This window comes from Grus americana, chromosome 1 (genome assembly GCF_028858705.1).
Source record: "Grus americana isolate bGruAme1 chromosome 1, bGruAme1.mat, whole genome shotgun sequence".
Taxonomy (NCBI): Eukaryota; Metazoa; Chordata; class Aves; order Gruiformes; family Gruidae; genus Grus; species Grus americana.
The window spans coordinates 145,055,544-145,074,321 of record NC_072852.1 but is presented as its reverse complement, the minus strand read 5'-3'; the positions used below and the strand labels follow the sequence as shown (position 1 = coordinate 145,074,321).

The window sequence follows — 18,778 nt, the reverse complement described above, 5'->3', positions numbered from 1 at the left end:
TTAATCTACTGTCACAAGAGCTTCCTGCAGACAGAATCACTTGGGAAATTACAGTGGCTGCCCATCTAATCCTTCATCTGAAATTCCTAGTTCCTCATATCAGGTACTGGCAAATACGTGACTTTCAGGCATGGGGGGTTTGTTGTGGTTTGGGTTTTTTTTAATGGTGGGATTCATGATTAAGAACTGTTTCAGTCTTTGCACTTGTGTTTTAGGGGCTGCATCAGTATTAGCGCTGGTCAAAATTGAAAGTTACTTTTAAACAAGGAAATAAGCTCCTCTCCAATATAAAATGTTGTATGCGGTGGAAAAAGTTGGCATGGATTCTTTACTGGGTATGTCGTTGCAATTTTCAAAGGTGTTGATGACACTAATGCAATGTACAAAGATAAACCAGAAAACTAGAGAGGCTTCCCCTTCTACGTGCAGCATCTCTGATTTTTAAGTTAATAAGAGTATGTATTTTGAGAACACATTTTTAGCAGGAAAATTCAACTGTCTATTCCCTTCTTGTGCATCTCGGGAGTTACGCTTCGCAGGCAGCATTGTGGTAAAGGCAAGTGTGCCTTTTACACCGCTGCTATTGTTGAAAGTCTGGGGCGGAACCAGTCCCCGACCATATGTATCTCACCAACACAGTTCATATGGGAAGTGTTAAAGACCAAATTCTGATAATGCCAAAAGAAAAAAAAAAAAGTCCCATTGATTTTTCTAAGGTTTGTTCTAAGAGCTTAAGTCTTAAGCAGAGTCCCTTAAGTTCCCTGTATGTGACATTGCAACTGTTGTACGCATAGACTCGCAGACATGGCTTCTTTGTTCTGCTCAGCTGTCTTCATGAAATGCAGCAGGGATGTGGCTGCCAGAGCCTGTTACAGCTGCCCGATTCCCTAATTGATTTTCTGCCAGGTACAGACCTCACAAGTGCAAAGTTTATGTCATGAATACTGAACTAATTTTAAATTGGGGAGTGGAATGCTGCCTTAGGCCTAAAGTTCATCCATTTGCTTTGAGTGGCCTAGAAGTTGTAGGGATTATGCGGTGGAGTGAGGGACCATGTTGGTGCAGTTAATGAGAAAGAACGCAACAGCTAACGGGACAAGGAACAGCTTTGTAATGGGTACCCTGCGAGGGAAAGCCAAGATTGCTTCACCGGTTTTGTTTCCAAGTTTAGCGAAAATGAAGCAGCTGCTTGTGCAGACTATGGCAATGTCAACACAAACCCTGAGAAAGGAAGGATAAAGACGTAGGAGTTACCTCCACGGAGAAGATGCATCACATGTATTTTGGCAGCGTTGGTTATCTAGACCCAATGTTGTAAAGCCTGTTTAAATAGTGTTGAAGAAACTGAGGAGGCCTCCGAGTCTGAAGCTTTTTATGATTGTGTTTGCAGAGTCTTCACTATAAGCTGAGGAGAAATCTTTGTCAACATACATCAATTATACTTGAGATTAAAGCATTTTTGGTTGTAAAGCACGCAGTAAGAGCATGGGACCTGAATTCAGGAGATCAATAAACCGTGCAATCTACCCAATCCCGTAAAACGTCTCCTTCCCTTACTGCATATGGTTTGTGAGTTTGTTTTCTGTAAGAGTCTAAGAGTAACGGATTTTGGCCGGAGTGCCCGAGGTAAAACGCGGGAATAAATGAGGCACGGCTGGAGGTAAACAGCGTCGCTGTGAGGCACTGTCCGTCACCCATTACCGGGTATTTTAAAAGCCGAAGCTGACGCTGGGTAAGGCAGAGTCGTTACCGCGGCGAGTTCTTCCCCCGTCCCGGCCCCGAGCCGCCGCCGTCCGTACGTTCACCTGTGACCGGAGGGGGCCGCGCGGGCCGCCAGGGGGCGCGCGGGGAGCCGGCTGCCGGCCGTTAACGGCGGCGGTGACCCCGGGGAAGGGAGAGGGAGGGGCTATGGGAGAGACACGTGACCCGAGGCGGGCGGGGCGCCCGGCCCCGCCGCTGCCTCGCTCTGGGCCGGGCCGCGCCCCTTCCGGCGGGCGCCGCCGGAATCAGCGCGGAGGGGGCGGCCGGGCCCTGACGCCGCCTGCCCTCGCCTCCCGCCGTCGTTGTCCGCCGCGCACCGCTGCCGGTCCCCCCCCCTCCCCTCATGGCGGTGGAGCGCGCGGGCACCGGCCCCTCCCACCGCCCGCTCCGGCCTCCCCCTCCCCAGTCTCCTCCTCTTTGTTCTTGCGCGGCGGCGGTGGCGGCCGCGGGGCTTTTCCCGGCGGGGATGTGAGGGGCGGTGACCGCAGGTAAGCGGGAAGAGGCGGGCGGGCCGGCCCGCCGGGGGTACGGGGGCCTGGCTGATCGTGGGCTGGCTGAGAGGTGGGGGCGGTGGCGGGCCCGGCCGGCCCCTCTGAGGGCGGGGTGAGTGAGGAGGGGAGGCGGTGGTTGGGGGCGCTCGGGGCGGGCGGTGCCTGCGGGCACGAGGCGCGTCCCCGCCCCCGCCTGCGGCCTCGGCCCTCCCGGCGGCGGGGCCTTGACAGCACCTCCGGGCTCCGCGTAGGCCCCGCCCCGCCGCCCAGGGCCTCTGCTGTTCCGGCTGTTGCTTGCCTTCCTGATGCCGCCTCGGGAGCAGCGGTGCCGGCGTGCTTTCCTGCCCGCCTCGGCTCTCCGCCGTGAGCCGCGCAAGGTCCTCGGCGTTCGGCGCTGCGCGTGAGGACGGAGCAGGCCGGGGCGAAGCGTGCTCCCTCCGGGCGGGGGCGGTGGTTGCGTGGCTGTCGGGGCAGCGGGCGTTGAACCTGGCTACTGAAGCCCAAGGAGACCTTCACCGTGTTGGTTTCTCCGTAGCGGGAAACTTTCTGTGGCTTGGGCTCAGAAGGCCAAGATTCACGAACGTCCAGATTTTTTTTTTTTTTAGGTTCTCTTAACTGGACAGAATTGGCAAGTTACAGTGTTGTAGTTTTGCTAGAGCTCCAGAGCTGTTGTACTTCTAATGGAGTGTGCGTGCTGTTAATCAGGGAGCTAAACCAGTTTGTCTTCCGTTTGGTTCAGGAGTGAGTTTAGCTGAGGTTGAGAGTTGTGCACTTTGGATCCAGATCAACTTCAACAGAACTTCAGAGCCCTGTCAGTGCTTTAGTTTGGGGTGAAAAGAAACAATTGTAGCTTTGCATTGTAGTTCAAAGCAATGATTTGTGTTCATTCTTATACTGTGAAGATATATATATAGGCTGGGTCTGACTCTTTAGTCCCTGACTTCTTTTTCTGATCTTTTTTCTTTTTCTACCAGTCAACTTTCTCCATTTTCTGGCAATATCTTTAACTTTTCTTTTAATTGTTACATAATAAATGGAAGTCACCATGCCTTTCTGACTGCTTTTGATGTGCCTCATTGTATAGTTAAGATTTTTTTCGTCTGAAAGGTAACAAGTTCATTGGTAGGAACTGATTGCGTAAGTTTTTATTGGTATTGTGTTTAGAATTCAGCACCACCCCAGTTCTGCTTTCGTTAAAGTTACTAATTTTCAGGATAAAATCCCAGCAAATAGAAAGCAGGTTATAACAGATTATCAGTCATGTCAAAAGAAGAACAGTGGTTAATGTCTAGATTTGACTTTAACTTAATTAGGTTAGCTTAAATTTGAAACTGCCCATCTTAAATACTAAAGGTAATTAAGTGAACCTGTGCTGGTGACTCATCCTACTGGGAGTGGAGCTAGTGTACTAGGTACAGCAAAGATGAAGCAAGTCATGTCTTCTACTCTTCAGTCTATTTTGATAAACTTCTAGGAAATACAGTCAATACAGTATCAGCTATAAAGCACCATCTGTAGTTTGCATTTAATTAATGAATAGCGCTGTGTTTTAGTGAAGATACTTTTTAGTTTTATGTGGAAATGTTTTACTTTAAGGTCATTCCTCTGTAGAAGAGAATAACTACAAATAGCAAATACAAAGAATAAGATGTACAAAAATTTTTACTGTGGCATTTTTTCATGTTTTCTCCCAGTTTCTTAAAATGGAATGTTTGTTGCTTTTGCTTTATTAATAGAAATCTGCTATAAAGGATAAATTTCCCCACAGTTTAACTAAAATTTTTAAAATAGGCAACTTTAGAACTGTTAACGTACGTTTCGTTTTCTGAGTACGCGCCTCTAATGTTATACTATATATATGATGCCTTTATAAACAAATATTTTTTTACCTTGCCTACGTAATATGTAAATAATTACATGTATAAGTGTGCACACTCGTTTAATTTTGACAAAGCTGGAAAACTATATCTGTATTGGGGCAGACTTACAGTGCAAAATTGGAGGTACTCTTCCCTAATTAATGTATACAGAACCTTTGGGTACTGTATGTGTGCATCTCTGCCTTTTCTTATTGTAAAGAATACCTTAGATATCCAGTTAATTTCTTTGATAAGTGAAGTGAAAGGCAAAGGGATGAAATAATTAATACTTCAGGTGAGACATACCTCCTTTGTTATTCAGGTGTTTTTAAAAGAAAAATCCTCTTCCTTTTTAAAGCACAGATGAGACAATGTACAATCTTGTGTGTCTTGCTTGAAAATGAGATAAACTTGAAGTGATGGATGTAACTTTTTAGCTGAATTCTTAAAATGCTAATTAATATTATTTTTAAATTCTTTTAGAAACCTAACACTGACATATTTAAGAAGTGAATGCCTCTGGATTTTGGAACAGAGTTGGTATGTATAATGAGCCTTCGAAAGGCTTGTCACTGAACATTTGCATTTTTGTTGTTAGGGAGTGTTTCTGTTTCCTGTGGTTCTATGCCTGTGGAAAGGGGGAAGGGAACACATAATGGTCAATGTGTATTCGTTAAAAGCAACTTGTTGATTCAACCCATTTTTCTTCTATGAAGAACTTTATGGCTAGGAGGGCATTAAATAGGTGCTCTCTTTCAGTGTTAGAAACAAAACTTCTCATGAAGTTCTTGTAAATAAGCAGAATTGAAAATAAAATACCACAGAACAGTTCAAAAGATGCCGAACGGCTGTACCTGGAGTAACTATTACTAATGTCTTGTCAAACAGACCTTTGTTTAAAAATCCTTCCCTGTGAGTCATGTCTGATTCTTGTGCTGTTTAGTATTGGTGATCTGTCTGAAAGGACAAAGAAATAATGGCATTGAGCAGGGAAGGGTTGCCAGTTTGTAAACTCAGATGAATGTGTTGAGGAAACGTTTCTGAAAAAAAGAGATGCTTTTTGTAGGCATAAATGAAAGTTATTACACCCAGGCAGGAACAATTTACTATCAAAATACACTTTAGAGTAGTTCTGTAGAAAAGAATTTAGAGGTTATATTAATAGAGAAGTTGAAGAGTCAACAGTAGATAACTGCTCAGGAAGGGCTAAGAAAACCACCCATTTTGGATTGTATGGAAGGAAGTATAGTCTTCTGCTGTATTGCGGAAGTAATAATAACAACTCAGCTAAAATACTGCATGTGGCTTTGGGAGTTGCGCTTCATAAAAAAAAAAAACATGTGGGCTATTGGGAAAGGACTCGGAGGGTGGCACAGCAGGAAGCACCAAGCACCTAACTTGCAGAGTGATATTAAGATGTGGGTGCAAAGATAAAGGGAGTTAGATCTTTTCCAAGTCCAGAGTGGACAAATGTAACAGGCTTTCATAATCAAAGTGAAGATCTAGATGAAGGTCATTAGATAATGAGAGTTCCTAATGGCATCAAAGCATGGCTGCAGTGTTTGTGAAGTTTCCTTTGTAAGTATTTCCTGGGACAAGCTTGGCTGAATTATCTGTAATGAGGAGCAACAGTGAATGATGCTGTACCTGACAAAGGGGAGAAGTAAATGGCCTGTTAAGGTGCTTTTTAGCTTACTGACATCATCCCGTTCACAGTTAAGAAGGTCAGTTTTTAGACAAGAGAATTGTGAAGTCGAGCATTTAATTATTTTACGTACATTTAGATTACTTCTAGGAGAAAAAAAGGTCTACTTATCCCTAGAAGGCTGGTGGCCAAGTAGGCGAAGTTGGAACAATCCACCGTGCTTACTTTTCTGACTGTAATTATTGCTTCCATTCAATGTACAACTTGTGGAAGCGATACTAACTTTCTTTGCTAGCGCCCTTATGCTTACCTGCTTTGAAATGTAAAATATCTTCTTATCTCATGACATCACTTGTAGTGTTTCTGAATATTTAGAGAGCCCATTTGTTAAAATAATTCTATCACATCTTTTGAACGGTGTGCGTGCTGCTTTTGGGAGAAAAGGACTTTTGAGCAAAGAGACAAGTGTTTCCTTGTGGTTTAGACCAGAGAGTCTGTATCTTGTCAGCATTTGTGATATTTCTCAGTTACATCTTAAAAATAAGCAAACAAACTTTGTAGCTAATCTGGACTTTCTTATGTCCCGCAGATGTTTGGTTTTGTTTTGTTTTGTTTTCCAGAAAGCTTTTTCTCCATCTCTCCCTGTCTGATAACCTTCAAACTCAGTATATGTTCCCTGTTGTCTGTCATTGTACTGTTGCGCACTGAGAGGACTCATGATACTAGATGATCCACAGGCAGTTCATAAATGGGTGGTTCTTTGAGGCATTGTAAATGTTTTAGCTTCTGTGGGTAGGAAAGTCTCATCCACTCGTTACATCTCTGCAATCAGAGTGGCAAATTAGTATTCCTCCATGAAACTGCTAGTCTGGGATGGATGAAATATTTTCTGTGTTAAAATCAGCTGTGAACTTGATTAAAGAACCTTTGCAGAACTACACCAAATACAAGTAAAACAACTGCCAGCTTTGTTAACTCCTACATTTTCTGGCTTCTCTCCTGCTTGTAACTTAGTAGTGGCCCTGGCTGCTGGAACAAGACAGCTTTGGCACATGTCAAAGCTGAAACGTGAGAGGAGTATTTATTCCAGAAACTGCTCATTTCATGGCATTTTCTTTTCTTATTTCCAAAAATAATTTTTCTTGATGATATTTACAAGGACGCGTTAGTTCCCCTTCCTTTACTGAGTCTTAGGGTTAGAATTAAACCACTGATTTCCTGAAGTGTAAAATTTCCTGTGCCTGCTATCGCTTTGACTTTGCAGCTATACGTGTCAGTTCTACGCACGCAAATTACATCTGCGCTGTATGCAAAGTGAACCACATCTCTTCAGAAAGAAGCTGGGTTCACCATGAATGTGTGGCAGAAATGGTCAGCAAATGTAGACATCTGTATAAACCTTAGATGGAAGTATGACAGTCCACCCCAATCAGAAATTGGACTGGCCATGTCTATGAGGACAAATAAACTTAGAAAGAAGAGCTAGCAGTAATTTATGTGAAGAAGTGGTTGAGATTTGAGTTGTTTACAAACTTAGCAAAGTGGTTGACAGGGAATCAAAAACTCTTTAACGTGTTTGGGAGTTGAGGGAGAGTAGAACTACTAGTTTTGAAGTGTACCATCCTTAGGGTGCTTGTAAGTCTAAATTCAGAAAATTACCTGTTCGCTTGCAAGTTTTCCTCATTCTTTGGCAATCAGATTCTTCCTGTATTCAAAATAAAAGCAGCCTGTGCTTCTTCCTTGTCTCTGAAAGGCAGTGGGCAGAAGATGTCAGGATGGGACTAACTGATGCTCTTTACCTCTGTCAGAAATGTTTTCATATAGCTGAAGCTATGCAGCAGGGAGGGGGGGGGGAAAGTGTTTTTGCCAGTATGGTGAGTTCTGTTTTAGTCAAAAGCTACGTTAGTAAAAATACTCCCATTAGTAATATAACTACAGTAGCAACTGTTGAAAACACTGGTAGAATAGAAAAGCTCAGCAAAAGAAGCCCCCTCCCCCAGGTGATGCTATACCAGTATCACATTTTACACCAGCTGGAGCTAGAACACTCCTAGCTTGATTACCTGAACAGTGTGACTTGCAACTGCTAGAAAAGATAGTAGAGAAGACAGCTGCAAAAGTGCCTTGATGTCTTTTCCTTGCATTAAAAAATGCCTTTATTCTTCAGGGGACTGAAAGTCTTGCTCTGAATTCAAAACCAGGGAAGTATTTGATGCAGTTAGTGAGGTGGCTTGTTCTGGTCCATCTCCCGCACTAATGATTTGTCTTTTTTGGTTTTGTTTGATAGATGATTTTGTATCACGCCAGAATGTACTTAAGTTTACTTTTAAAAGTTGCTAGAAAATTAAAGCTGACCCTTGCAGTTCATGTACTTATTTTTCCCTACAAAATAATAATTACGAAGTAATTAGAAATTACTATGCAAGGATTAAGGGAAGAGGATTTGAGAATTTTGAACTGTGGATCTTGCAGCATTTTGAGTAACACCATGTTGAGTGTTTATTAAATGGGACTGTTTTCCTATACTTTTTCACAGCCTAACTGGATGCAAATAAGAGGATCTGTGTTCAGTTTTAACGTTAACCCACCTGTAGTTCTCTGCCAGGTTTTCCTAGGAGTGTAGCAAATTAATCAAAGTGGGAAGCAAGAACATACAGCGAAAGGTAGTATTGGAAGAAAACAGATTTTGAAGGAACAGGTGCAGGAATCGGAACTGTGAAGTGGCTTGGCAGACCAGAATATGATTTTATCTAGTCCTGGGCTCCCAGTGGGTGCGTCTGTCTCTGCCGGAGCCTGGGCATGCAAGAGGCTGCTTAATATTGCAGTGTCTCGACACCAGCTTTGTACTCCCACTTGGGGAAGCTGCTGCTGTATCTCAACGTTAAGGCTGTGGAATTCAGATTCTAATAAGCACTGAAGTAGAAATATTTTAGTCTCTTCTTTTCTTTGCTCCCTTTTCCTTTTAAATCAAAAACTTATTAATGCAACTTAGATCACACGCCATGCTTCTGAATATCTGGAAAATAATTGCTTAGGGAACCAAATGCTAGTCTTGGCACATCTGTGATTGGTGTTCCCAGGAAATATATAGATTTTTTAAAAAATTGTGTTTTCTTCCTTCAAGAGAGTTCTCTATACTGTCATACTTATCACTTGTCTTGAAGTCAAAGCCTGAAAACAGTTTTAATTTTCCTTCATGGTATAGAGAGGTTAATCACCTTGAATATACTTTGAGCTTTTTTTTCTGGTTTAAAAATTACTTATAGAGGTATCTTAAATTCAAAACCTTGTGTGTTAGATGGAATCTAGGATATCGTCATTGCAGCATGTAACAGGAGAAGAGATGTACTGAAATAAATCTTCTCGTAAGCTAGAGGTTGAGCATGTAAAATCTTGATTTCTAGTCTGAAAATTAGTATCTTCTACAAAGCTGTAGTTGAATGTCTTGCCTAGCTAAATTTGGAGTCTTAGCAGGATAGGTGAAAGCCTTTCAACTGTAAACTCCTAATTGTTACTGTAGCTAAGCTGAAAAGATGCTTCATACAGGTATGGGGAATTCTTTGTAAAATAAATCAACAAACAGATGCCTTATTTCTTTTCCAGATTTCCCTGTTTGTTAGAGAATGAGTGCATGTGCATACATCTCAAGCTTGTTTCTGTTAGGGAAATCACTATATGATTAAACACCCATTCTGATCTCCTCTTTCATTTTTCTAGTGAGTTTATATGGAAGAAATGTTGTGGTTGTTCTCAAACTCTCTTACAAATTGATTTCAATGTAAGTAATTGTTTGATCAGTATTGTCAGTTACATGGTGTGCTGGACATAGACCTGTGTACTTAATGACAAGAAAAATGAATCATACATCTTTAAGTTTTCTTTAACGTTTCTCAAAGAACTTTTATTTGTTCGGGTTTCAGTTTTTATATGCCAGGTCAGAAGCCCTTCCTTCTGTGTGTTCAGACTTGTTAGTTGCTTATACATGTTTCAAAGATTGCCTTTTCTTTTCTTCTTTTTTTTTTCTTTTTTTAAACACTCATAGCAGAGAACCAGTCACATGAACTGTTGAGAATTTTCCTATGCAGCATGTATTTCTACCAGTTTAATTCTGATGTATTTATTTTGCTCAGGTTTCGGTGTTGCATCGTCTTGTATTGAGTAACAGAAGTTCTGCTGTTCATTGATCAATGTGACAGTCTTTAGTAGTTTACGAGATGAGCCAAACTCGTGGGAGATATGACTTCTGCATTGGTCTGGTGTTGGCTATGAGTTCCAGCATTTTCATTGGAGGAAGTTTCATCCTGAAAAAGAAAGGCCTTCTCCGGTTAGCTAGGAAAGGCTCCATGAGAGCAGGTAAATACACGTTTAAGAAACTTGCTAACATTTAAGTTTTGCTGTTTAACAGAAGATTGCTAAACTTATGATCTTGTTTTGACTTTTTTTGTTTGTTACAGGTATATGAAACTTAAAACGTGTAGCTGATGTCTTTCTTTTTTTCTCAGATACACCTAACTCTGCATGTGATACACACTATTTAATTTGCGTGTAATGCCCTCTGGGGACACTTGTTGAACAATTCCTTCGCATGTCAGTTAAATCTGAATTGTACTTGCAAATTGATCTTGGAACCAGTACTTAACTACGTTTAGGATATTTAGGATATCCTAATTTAGGATAACATTAACTGTGTTGGGAGGTTGTTTTAGAGAACTAAAAATCACATGCAGTGATCACATGTAGTGAGTAGTGTCCCTCAAGGGTTCATACTGGAACCAGTACTGTTTAATATCTTCACGAATGACATGGACAGTGGGATTGAGTGCAACCTCAGCAAGGTTGCTGACAACAGTTGGTACAGTTGATGCACTAGAGAGAAGGGATGCCATCCAGAGGGACCTCGACAGGCTTGAGGAGTGGGCGTGTGCAAAACTCAAGAAGTTCAACAAGGCCAAGCACAAGGTCCTGCATGTGGGTCAGGGCAACCTCTGGTATCGATACGGGCTGGGAGCAGCCCTGAGGAGGATGACTTGGGTCTACTTGTGAATGAAAAGCTAGACGTGAGCTGGCACTGTGTGCTTGCAGCCCAGAAAGCCAACTGCATCCTGAGCTGCATCAAAAGTAGCGTAACCAGTAGGTCAAGGGAGGTGATCCTCCCTCTCTAGTCTGGTCTCCTGAGACCCCCCCTGCAGTACTGCGTCGAGCTCTGGGGCCCCCAACATAAGAAGGACATGGACCTGTTGGAGCGAGTCCAGAGGAGGGCCATGAAGATGATCAGAGGGCTGGAGCACCTCTCCTATGAGGACAGGCTGAGAGAGTTGGGGTTGTTCAGCCTGGAGAAGAGAAGGCTTTGAGGAGACCTTAAAGGGGACATAAAAGAAAGGTGGACAGAGACTTTTTACCAGGGCCTGTAGTGACTGGACAAGGAACAATGGTTTTAAACTGAAAGAGGATAGATAGGATAGTTGCAGCATCCTTGGATGATTCAGATGGTTGAATCTGAATATTTTTAATTCAGTGTCTGTCATCTCTGCCTCTAAAACATGTTTGAGATACATAATTCATGCTCCCTGGTTTAGAATGGGAAAGTGTGACTACATTTCACATGTTTGTTTATGTAATCAACCACATAGTCATGCACAATTTCCACAAAGTAGCGCTCCCATAAGAGAAGCATAACTTGTTTTTTCATGTCATGACAATGAGTTGAAAGAACTATTTTTCAGGATAATGCAGATACGGTCATCAGTGCGATTTCTAATGCGAAAGAAGTAAAGTAACTAGTTTTCAAAGTAGGCTATAGGAGGCATACGCACATCAGAAATTTGAAGATTTTATTTCAGCCCCTCTAACAAAAGCCCAAGTATCAAAAAGTTGCCCATGTTTTTAAGGGCATGGGCTGCAAAAATTATTTTGGTGATGTTATTAGTGATGGGGCTTACTGTTTGTCAATGTTGTAATGGAGTAGCAAACATTCTTTCAATTTTAGGTCAAGGTGGTCATGCATACCTTAAGGAGTGGCTGTGGTGGGCTGGACTTCTTTCAAGTAAGTATTAAAAATATAATCTCCATTATATCATTTAAGTAAATAACTGCACCACAGATGGCAGCAATGGTTACAAAAAAGGAGCAAGGTGGGGATTGTACAATGTATGATAATGCTAGGTGGTGATTTGATGGGTGCAGTTCTAATGATTTTAATACAAGTTCTCTCACACCAGAAGTAGTTTCATTAATTTAACTGCTCTCTTTGGGCAGTGGAACTAGGCAGGCTTTGGACTTCCTGTATCTCTTTGCTAGCGTATGCATTCTGGTTTGTGTCTTAGCAGAGGGGTGCTCAGATATACAAGATTCTTTAGAAGGAAGCATATTTTGGGATGATGTCTGTGTTCTGAACGTGGGTTTTTTTCATTGCTTAAACTCTGGACTTACTGGCTGTGTTCAGGTACCTATGGCTTAACGTATGCATTGCCCTGTATCCTGCTGTTGCAGATTTCTCCATGCAGAAGTAGTTGATGACTTGAGCTGGCAGGCTGGGAAGCTACCACACAGACACTAAAATAAAACACCTTCTAATTTGGCTGAATTAATTTTAATACCTGTTGTAGTCCTCCAGTCTGTTTTTAAGATACAGTAATGGGGGATGTTGTGTTCTGCTGGTACTGTTCGTTGAATGCTGTAATTAGAATTTGCCATTGTTTCCTTACTGCATGATTGTGTCTACAGGAACACTCACACTGATTCACAGGTTGCGTAAGACAGCCTAACTCCTTTTTTTTTTTTTATTACTATTGTTACTCTGCAGTGGGAGCTGGCGAAGTAGCTAACTTTGCTGCCTATGCTTTTGCACCAGCTACGTTAGTGACTCCCTTAGGAGCTCTCAGTGTTCTTGTAAGGTAAGAAACACTAACAGAAAGCAGCGTGACTTTGGAGAGAGAGAGAAGTAAAATACTTACTTAGAAATGTGTCACTGAATTATGCTGTAATAAGTGTGGCTTGTTCATAACTACACATAAAGTGTACTTATAAACATCAGGAGTAACTTTAAGTTTCTCCAAATGTGAAGCGACTAGGCTTTAAAAGTGTTGTAGCAATGCATCTACACCTTGATCTGTCAAAAGCTATCATCTTCTGCATTTCAAAACCATGTTGTATACAGCAGAGTAGTATTTTAATTCCTTATTAAAGATTTTTGTCTTTTAAAAATAATTTTTACATGTACTTAGATACAGAGGGTTTGGAGAGGCAGCATAAAAAAAGGGTTCTGAGGAAAGGTGCCAAACATGAACAGGTAGTTTTGTCCATATAAGTATCTTGAGATAAAAAAATGAACTATGTAGCTATTTTTAAGCTCCACATGGTGTATGCAAGTGACCTGTACAGTCAAAGCAACCTGAATGAGTTATTTCTAATTCCATGTTTGCTGGTGCTTTTTTTTTTTTTTTCTTCTCCTTCTTAGTGCCATTCTGTCATCCTTCTTTTTAAATGAAAAACTTAATCTACATGGAAAAATAGGGTGTTTGCTAAGTATACTGGGATCAACTGTGATGGTAATTCACGCTCCACAAGAGGAGGAGGTAGAAACTTTGGATGAAATGTCCCACAAACTAGGTGATCCAGGTAAGAAAAATGATAACTTGATATGTAAGCAGCCCACCACTTCTTTACTATAGTTTCATTACTGCTGCTTTCAAGTTCCAGGAAGACAGCCCTTGTCTGCTTTGTGTTGTCCCAATGAAGTGGAGATTTGAATTCCGTGACATGCAAAGCTCCCTTACAGAGTTACGATGCCAGTGAACTTGTCACACCTTGAACAAGGTGTCTTGATGTGAACCACTGAGATGACAGTTTAAACAAATGCAGCAGCACAGTTTGATAAGCACAACATCTATACACATCTGCAAAATGTTATATAAATGCAAAGACAATTCCCACTTTAAACACAAACTAGGCAGCGCAGAGATTAAAAAGCCAATCTTAAGGAATGACCCGATTAGTGGAAATCTGCTGATGAATGTAGCAGCCTGCCAAAATGTACCTCCCTAAAAAGCCTTCAGACACAAGCCTGTACCCAGTGGCATCTACACCTCAGTGAGTCTGTGCATGAGGCAATAGAGCAATCTAATCCTGTAGTCACCTGGCTGAAGTTCTGGTAAAGGTAATACAATGTGCCTGAGCTTCATTCTTTGTTTTAGCTAGCTCATGCTAAAGTCATTTTAACTTTGTTGGAGGAGTAATGAGAAATATCCTGAATGCTTCTGTTTAAGCCGAGCATTGTTAATGTATGTTTTCTCAGTGCATCTAAGGTGCTTTTTAGTGTCCATAAATAACAAGATTTTATTTTTTTCTTTCCCCTAACCACAGGTTTTGTGGTCTTCGCAACTCTTGTTGTTATTGTGTCTTTAATTCTAATATGCGTGGTGGGACCTCGCCACGGACAGACCAACATTCTTGTGTACATAACAATTTGCTCTGTAATTGGAGCATTATCGGTCTCCTGTGTAAAAGGTCTGGGCATCGCTATAAAGGAACTTTTTGCAGGAAAACCAGTGCTGAAACATCCCTTGTCTTGGATTCTGCTGCTAAGCCTTATTGTCTGTGTGAGCACACAGATCAACTATTTGAACAGGGCTCTGGATATATTCAACACTTCGATAGTGACTCCAATATATTACGTAATCTTTACAACATCTGTTTTAACTTGTTCTGCCATCCTTTTTAAGGAATGGCAACACATGGCGGCTGATGACATTATTGGCACCTTCAGTGGCTTCCTGACTATTATTGTGGGGATCTTTTTATTGCATGCCTTCAAAGATGTTAACTTCACCCTAGCAAATCTGCCCGTCTCTTTGCGGAAAGATGACAGAGCAGCAAATGGTACTTTGCTGAGCACGTACGACTGCTTTAATCATGATGAAGAAAGTTCTACCTGCGTAGGTGACATACAATCCACCGAGAGCCTCTCAGCCAGGAGAAACGGAAGCCTGTCAGCCTTCTGAAAATATCTACATGTTACTTAAGAACAATTCTGTAACTCTGGAATATTTTTTTCTGCTGTGAAATGTCTGAGCTTGTCTGGAAAATCATGTACTTTTGAACAGTATGTGTAGACAATCATTAATTTTTAAGTTTGATTAGTCTGGATAAAGAACACTGAAGGGGTTTTTATTTGCCTTATTTTTACTTTTACAAAAAATACTAAAATGACCTCAGACCACAGTTGGTTCTTGTTGCTTAAGTTATGCGTAAATACTTTCATTTCATTCTTCGGTTTTAAGATGTATTGCACTAATGACAATTTTATCAAAAAAATAAATCGCTTTATTTCTGCATTGGTGGTAAAAAGATTGCAGTGGAGCCGGATCCTTTGTACTTGTGCCCTGGCTGAACGTAAACATGCTGAACCAGGAGCTGCAATGAGTACGCTTGTCCCAGTTTGCAAGAGAGGAAAGAGAAAGCTACAACTGAACGAGCCTAATCCTTCGAAAATACTGCTTAACTAAAGCTGTATGCTAAACTTGTAGGAGTTGCATTAAAAAAGTAACTGGCTGGCAACAAGAACAAGGCAGGGAGCTTCTGCTCTGCCCCTCCCATGCTTGCTTATGCAGGAGGAAGGAGTTGAGTTGTTAACAGTAGCCAAAAAAGCTGCTCCCTCTGTAAAATGGGTCCGGTTCTGCTGTTGCTGGACCATGCTGCCCTGGCTCTGTAGAGCTGCTCTGTGTGTTAGACGTTACAGCTTGGACTTGCAGCGTGGTGGTTCTGTTTGCAGTAACACAGTTACAAGCTATGCCATTATGTACCAATTTTTTGGCCCTCTTACAAACTTACATGTTGCTTAAAAAAGGGGTGAGGGAGGGAGGTGGCAATTTATGTTCTCAAAGGCAGAAAATAAAAATTAGTGATTTTTTTTTTTTTTATAAGAACATTTCTACTATAGATGTGAAGGTTAGAAATTATTTATTTGGGACAGCCAGCCGGTTAGTTACTGGTGTAGGTTGTCAGTTTTGGTGCTTACTGTTTGAGTAAATTGAAGATTATTACTGGGACAAAAAAAACCCAGTTCCTGTGTGGGAAACTTAACTCTGCTGCCTTCCTTTGGTAGATGTCATAAGTGCAGGAGAGGCCAAAGTATCAAGCAAGAAAAAGGTTCTTTAAATTCTGGTTGAAGAATGGGATTTGAACTTCTACTTAATTGTAAGGGCCATGATGTCAGTAGTGCTAAGTCATGAAAACATCCCTCTTATGCTTGTGCAACAAAGAGCACAGTAATGGGGAGTGGTAGGGAAGAAGTCAAACTGCCCCAGAGTCACTGAACTCCAGGTTGCCACTTCTAGTACCGAAGCACCAGCCTAACCCCAGAGCAGGTGACAACTTCCTATAGTAGAGTCTGTTATTTTATGTTGTGGCTGCCAGATAATTAAAAATGAAAAAGTTATGCCTTTGTGCACCTTGCTGCATTTTTCCTTTTAGGTAGGAGAAGCAGTTAATACCATGTGAAGATGTTTTAGCTCCCATTGAGTCTAATAGTCCTGTTGAGAAAAAATAAAAGTAACGTACCTTGGAAAAACATGAAACATAGGACTAATGTCTGAATTCTCTGAAACTCATACAAGGGAAAAAAATGTGATCGTAAAATGTGTATTAATGGGAGACCAAGTTGCTTGCTGCTACCAGTGAACTGGTAAGACTTGGATCTTGCTTTACTCACACCATGATTAGTTACTTTTAAATAGTTCTTAAAAAAATAATCAGGCTTTACTAAGCAACCATTTCTGTACCACGGTGCTGAGTCAAAGTGTCAGGTGTGTGAGACTTACCCCTAAACCAATGATTATCACAGCAAAATTAAGAAAGTTTTTAGTTTCCTTAATTGAAGCCTGAAGCACAGAGAAACAACTGGCTGATTAGAAGTCATCTTTGCACAGTGCTGTGAAGGACAAAACAAGAAATGTTTCTTAAAGAAAAGCATCTTGTAAAAGAAATCCTGCAAGGAGCTGGTGTAACAAAGCCCAAGTGTTTCCTACTTTTTAGTCTTCCACCCCCCAGGCCAGCCTCCTGTGTGCTCTCACCACACAGAGACCACTCCAGAATGGCAGCTCTCAAGCACAGGCATCCTGGGACAGCCTGGGGTGGTGGAAATTTGCTTATAGATTGCCTGGCAAATCTCTGTCCTCTCTACATTCCTCATCTCCTGTGTGCCTCCTCTGTCAAACACTTGTTTCTACCCATTACTGGGCACAATTCTGTCGCTGTGAAACATCTGAAAAGAACTGAGCAGGAGAAAAGCTGTGCTGTAACCTCTGCTTCAGCTAGCAAAAGGGAGGGGAGAAAAACGGGTTCGCAAAGGCACGCGTTTCACACTACAGGTTAGAAACATTAACTGAGTAACATTTCCAGAAATCCGTGTCCTGGGTAAAACGTGTCATAGTCCATTATGTGTGTCCCAGCCAGCTTAACTCGCGTTTGTTTTGGCTTGATCCTAACAGGCAACCGAAAAGCTCTGTGAGGATCCTGCAGTAAGCAGCAGGAGTTACTTCTGCCTGAGCAGGTTGCTTTAAAATTCAAGTTTTACAGTTGCAAAGTTTTACAAACAATTTTACTGATGCGGTGTTTGCATAATAATACAGTTAGTGGAATTAAACAAATATTTTCCATAAGTAAATCATGACTAACATCATTAGAGCTTATGTACTGGGATAGATTACACCTGATTGCTGTATTCAGGACTCTTGTAAACAAGAATTCCTTATCGCCGGTAAACAAGTATTTTGGTACACAGGTCTCTGTCACCCACCAAAAAAGAAACTGAATTAGAAGCTCTCATTAGCAAAAAGTAAACAGTTCCCATTCTAATCAATCAAACTACTGCTTTTTAGAAGATCAGAATACTATCAGTCACTTCCATGTTAAATAACTTTGAAACAATCACCTTAATTAGCCTTCATTTCCATAATTACTGATCTCAGAGAATAGTTTCTCAAAGAGGAAAAAATAATCAACTGACTAGAAAAATTATTCACAAAGCACCAGCAGAGTTTGTTGTTTGTTTTTTTTTAATAAAGGCTAATTAAGCAATTAATGTTCTAATACAAACAAGAATTGATTTCTAATTTTTTTTTTTTTCTACAGAACCCAATTTCTGAGCCTCCACAGCTATTATTTTGATAGCTTCGGGGGGGAAATTATGCCAGTCCAGTCTAAAATGGCCACCTCGTTACAGGAATGCAAAGAGATTTTGAAAATCTTTTACAGTCACAGGTTTTTAATCAAAGTGTATAAAATTTTAGTCTAGAAAAATAAGTATCGATTGTATACAGTTACTGTGCTTGGAGACTGAAGAGGACAGTGCACCACTCACATGGCACAGGCACACTGAAAAATGCAGGTGACAGGATGCCTTAAAACTGCTGGGTGTGTTTTGTGGGTTGGGGTTTTCTTCCTTTCTCACGCTTTTATCGTTAAGGTGGGAAGTCTAGTTGCTGGCAAGGGACTGATGGATAGGTGGCTGGAAGCAGCGCACGTGTTCCACGGGTGTGCTCTCTCCATCGCCGGACTTCAGATACTTGTCCAAAATAGCAATTATTTCGTCATTCAGAATCTGGAACTTGCGAATTCTCTCGACCATTTTCTTCAAAGGCTGCAAACATCCAAATACCAGACACACAGGAATCAGCTTTGGAGATAAAAAGCCTCAGACGCAAATGCCGTCACCTCGCCTCTCCCAGGAATGTTAGGAATGTTTCCCTTCCACTGCTAACCCAGTGAAAATCCAGGACACATTTTGGGTTTTGACAGTGCTGCTTTTTGTACAAAAAAGGGCAATTTACAGCAGCCTTGTCATAGTCTGAACGCACGTGCGTGAGATGAGAAGCGTTACGAAAATCCCATATAGCCAGGAAATAAGAATTCACACTGAGGAGTCTTCCAACTCCAGTACTAAGGCCTTGGGGTTTTTTGTTCCTACAATCCCTGGTGCTCTCGTTTCTGACGTTTCATTCTAGAAAGCAATCGTTACATCTACA

At 41.5% G+C, this 18,778-nt stretch overlaps 2 protein-coding genes across 9 annotated transcripts in view; one reads left to right on the top strand and one right to left on the bottom strand.

Annotated features, from left to right (window-relative positions):
- The first annotated feature begins 1,981 nt into the window (after window positions 1-1,981).
- NIPA2 (NIPA magnesium transporter 2) lies at window positions 1,982-15,101 on the top strand. Of its 4 annotated transcripts, none has more exons than XM_054841887.1 (8): window positions 1,982-2,249; window positions 4,595-4,651; window positions 9,474-9,534; window positions 9,887-10,109; window positions 11,743-11,799; window positions 12,559-12,649; window positions 13,213-13,373; window positions 14,118-15,101. In XM_054841887.1, the coding sequence occupies exons 4-8, from the start codon at window positions 9,971-9,973 to the stop codon at window positions 14,753-14,755; spliced, it is 1,086 nt and encodes a 361-aa protein (XP_054697862.1). In that variant the 5' UTR covers window positions 1,982-2,249; window positions 4,595-4,651; window positions 9,474-9,534; window positions 9,887-9,970; the 3' UTR covers window positions 14,756-15,101. The 4 variants fall into 4 exon arrangements, with proteins under 4 accessions (XP_054697862.1, XP_054697853.1, XP_054697871.1 ...); XM_054841896.1 differs by lacking the exon at window positions 1,982-2,249 and adding an exon at window positions 2,490-2,629; XM_054841878.1 differs by lacking the exon at window positions 9,474-9,534.
- A 2,232-nt stretch (window positions 15,102-17,333) lies between these two features.
- Window positions 17,334-18,778, bottom strand: part of CYFIP1 (cytoplasmic FMR1 interacting protein 1) — an 81,368-nt gene continuing 79,923 nt past the window's right edge. For all 5 annotated transcript variants that reach the window (XM_054841812.1, XM_054841788.1, XM_054841805.1 and 2 more), the window contains one exon: window positions 17,334-18,393. In XM_054841812.1, coding sequence (XP_054697787.1) covers window positions 18,229-18,393 — 165 coding nt within the window. In that variant the 3' untranslated portion in view covers window positions 17,334-18,228. The remainder of the gene's footprint in view (window positions 18,394-18,778) is intronic.

Excerpts from the sequence above, each read along its gene's own strand:
- NIPA2 (XM_054841878.1), top strand. The coding sequence starts at position 9,971 with ATGAGCCAAACTCGTGGGAGATATGACTTCTGCATTGGTCTGGTGTTG. Across the intron at positions 10,110-11,742 it reads GAAAGGCTCCATGAGAGCAG|GTCAAGGTGGTCATGCATAC; the intron begins GTAAATACACGT and ends TTTCAATTTTAG. Across the intron at positions 11,800-12,558 it reads GTGGGCTGGACTTCTTTCAA|TGGGAGCTGGCGAAGTAGCT; the intron begins GTAAGTATTAAA and ends GTTACTCTGCAG.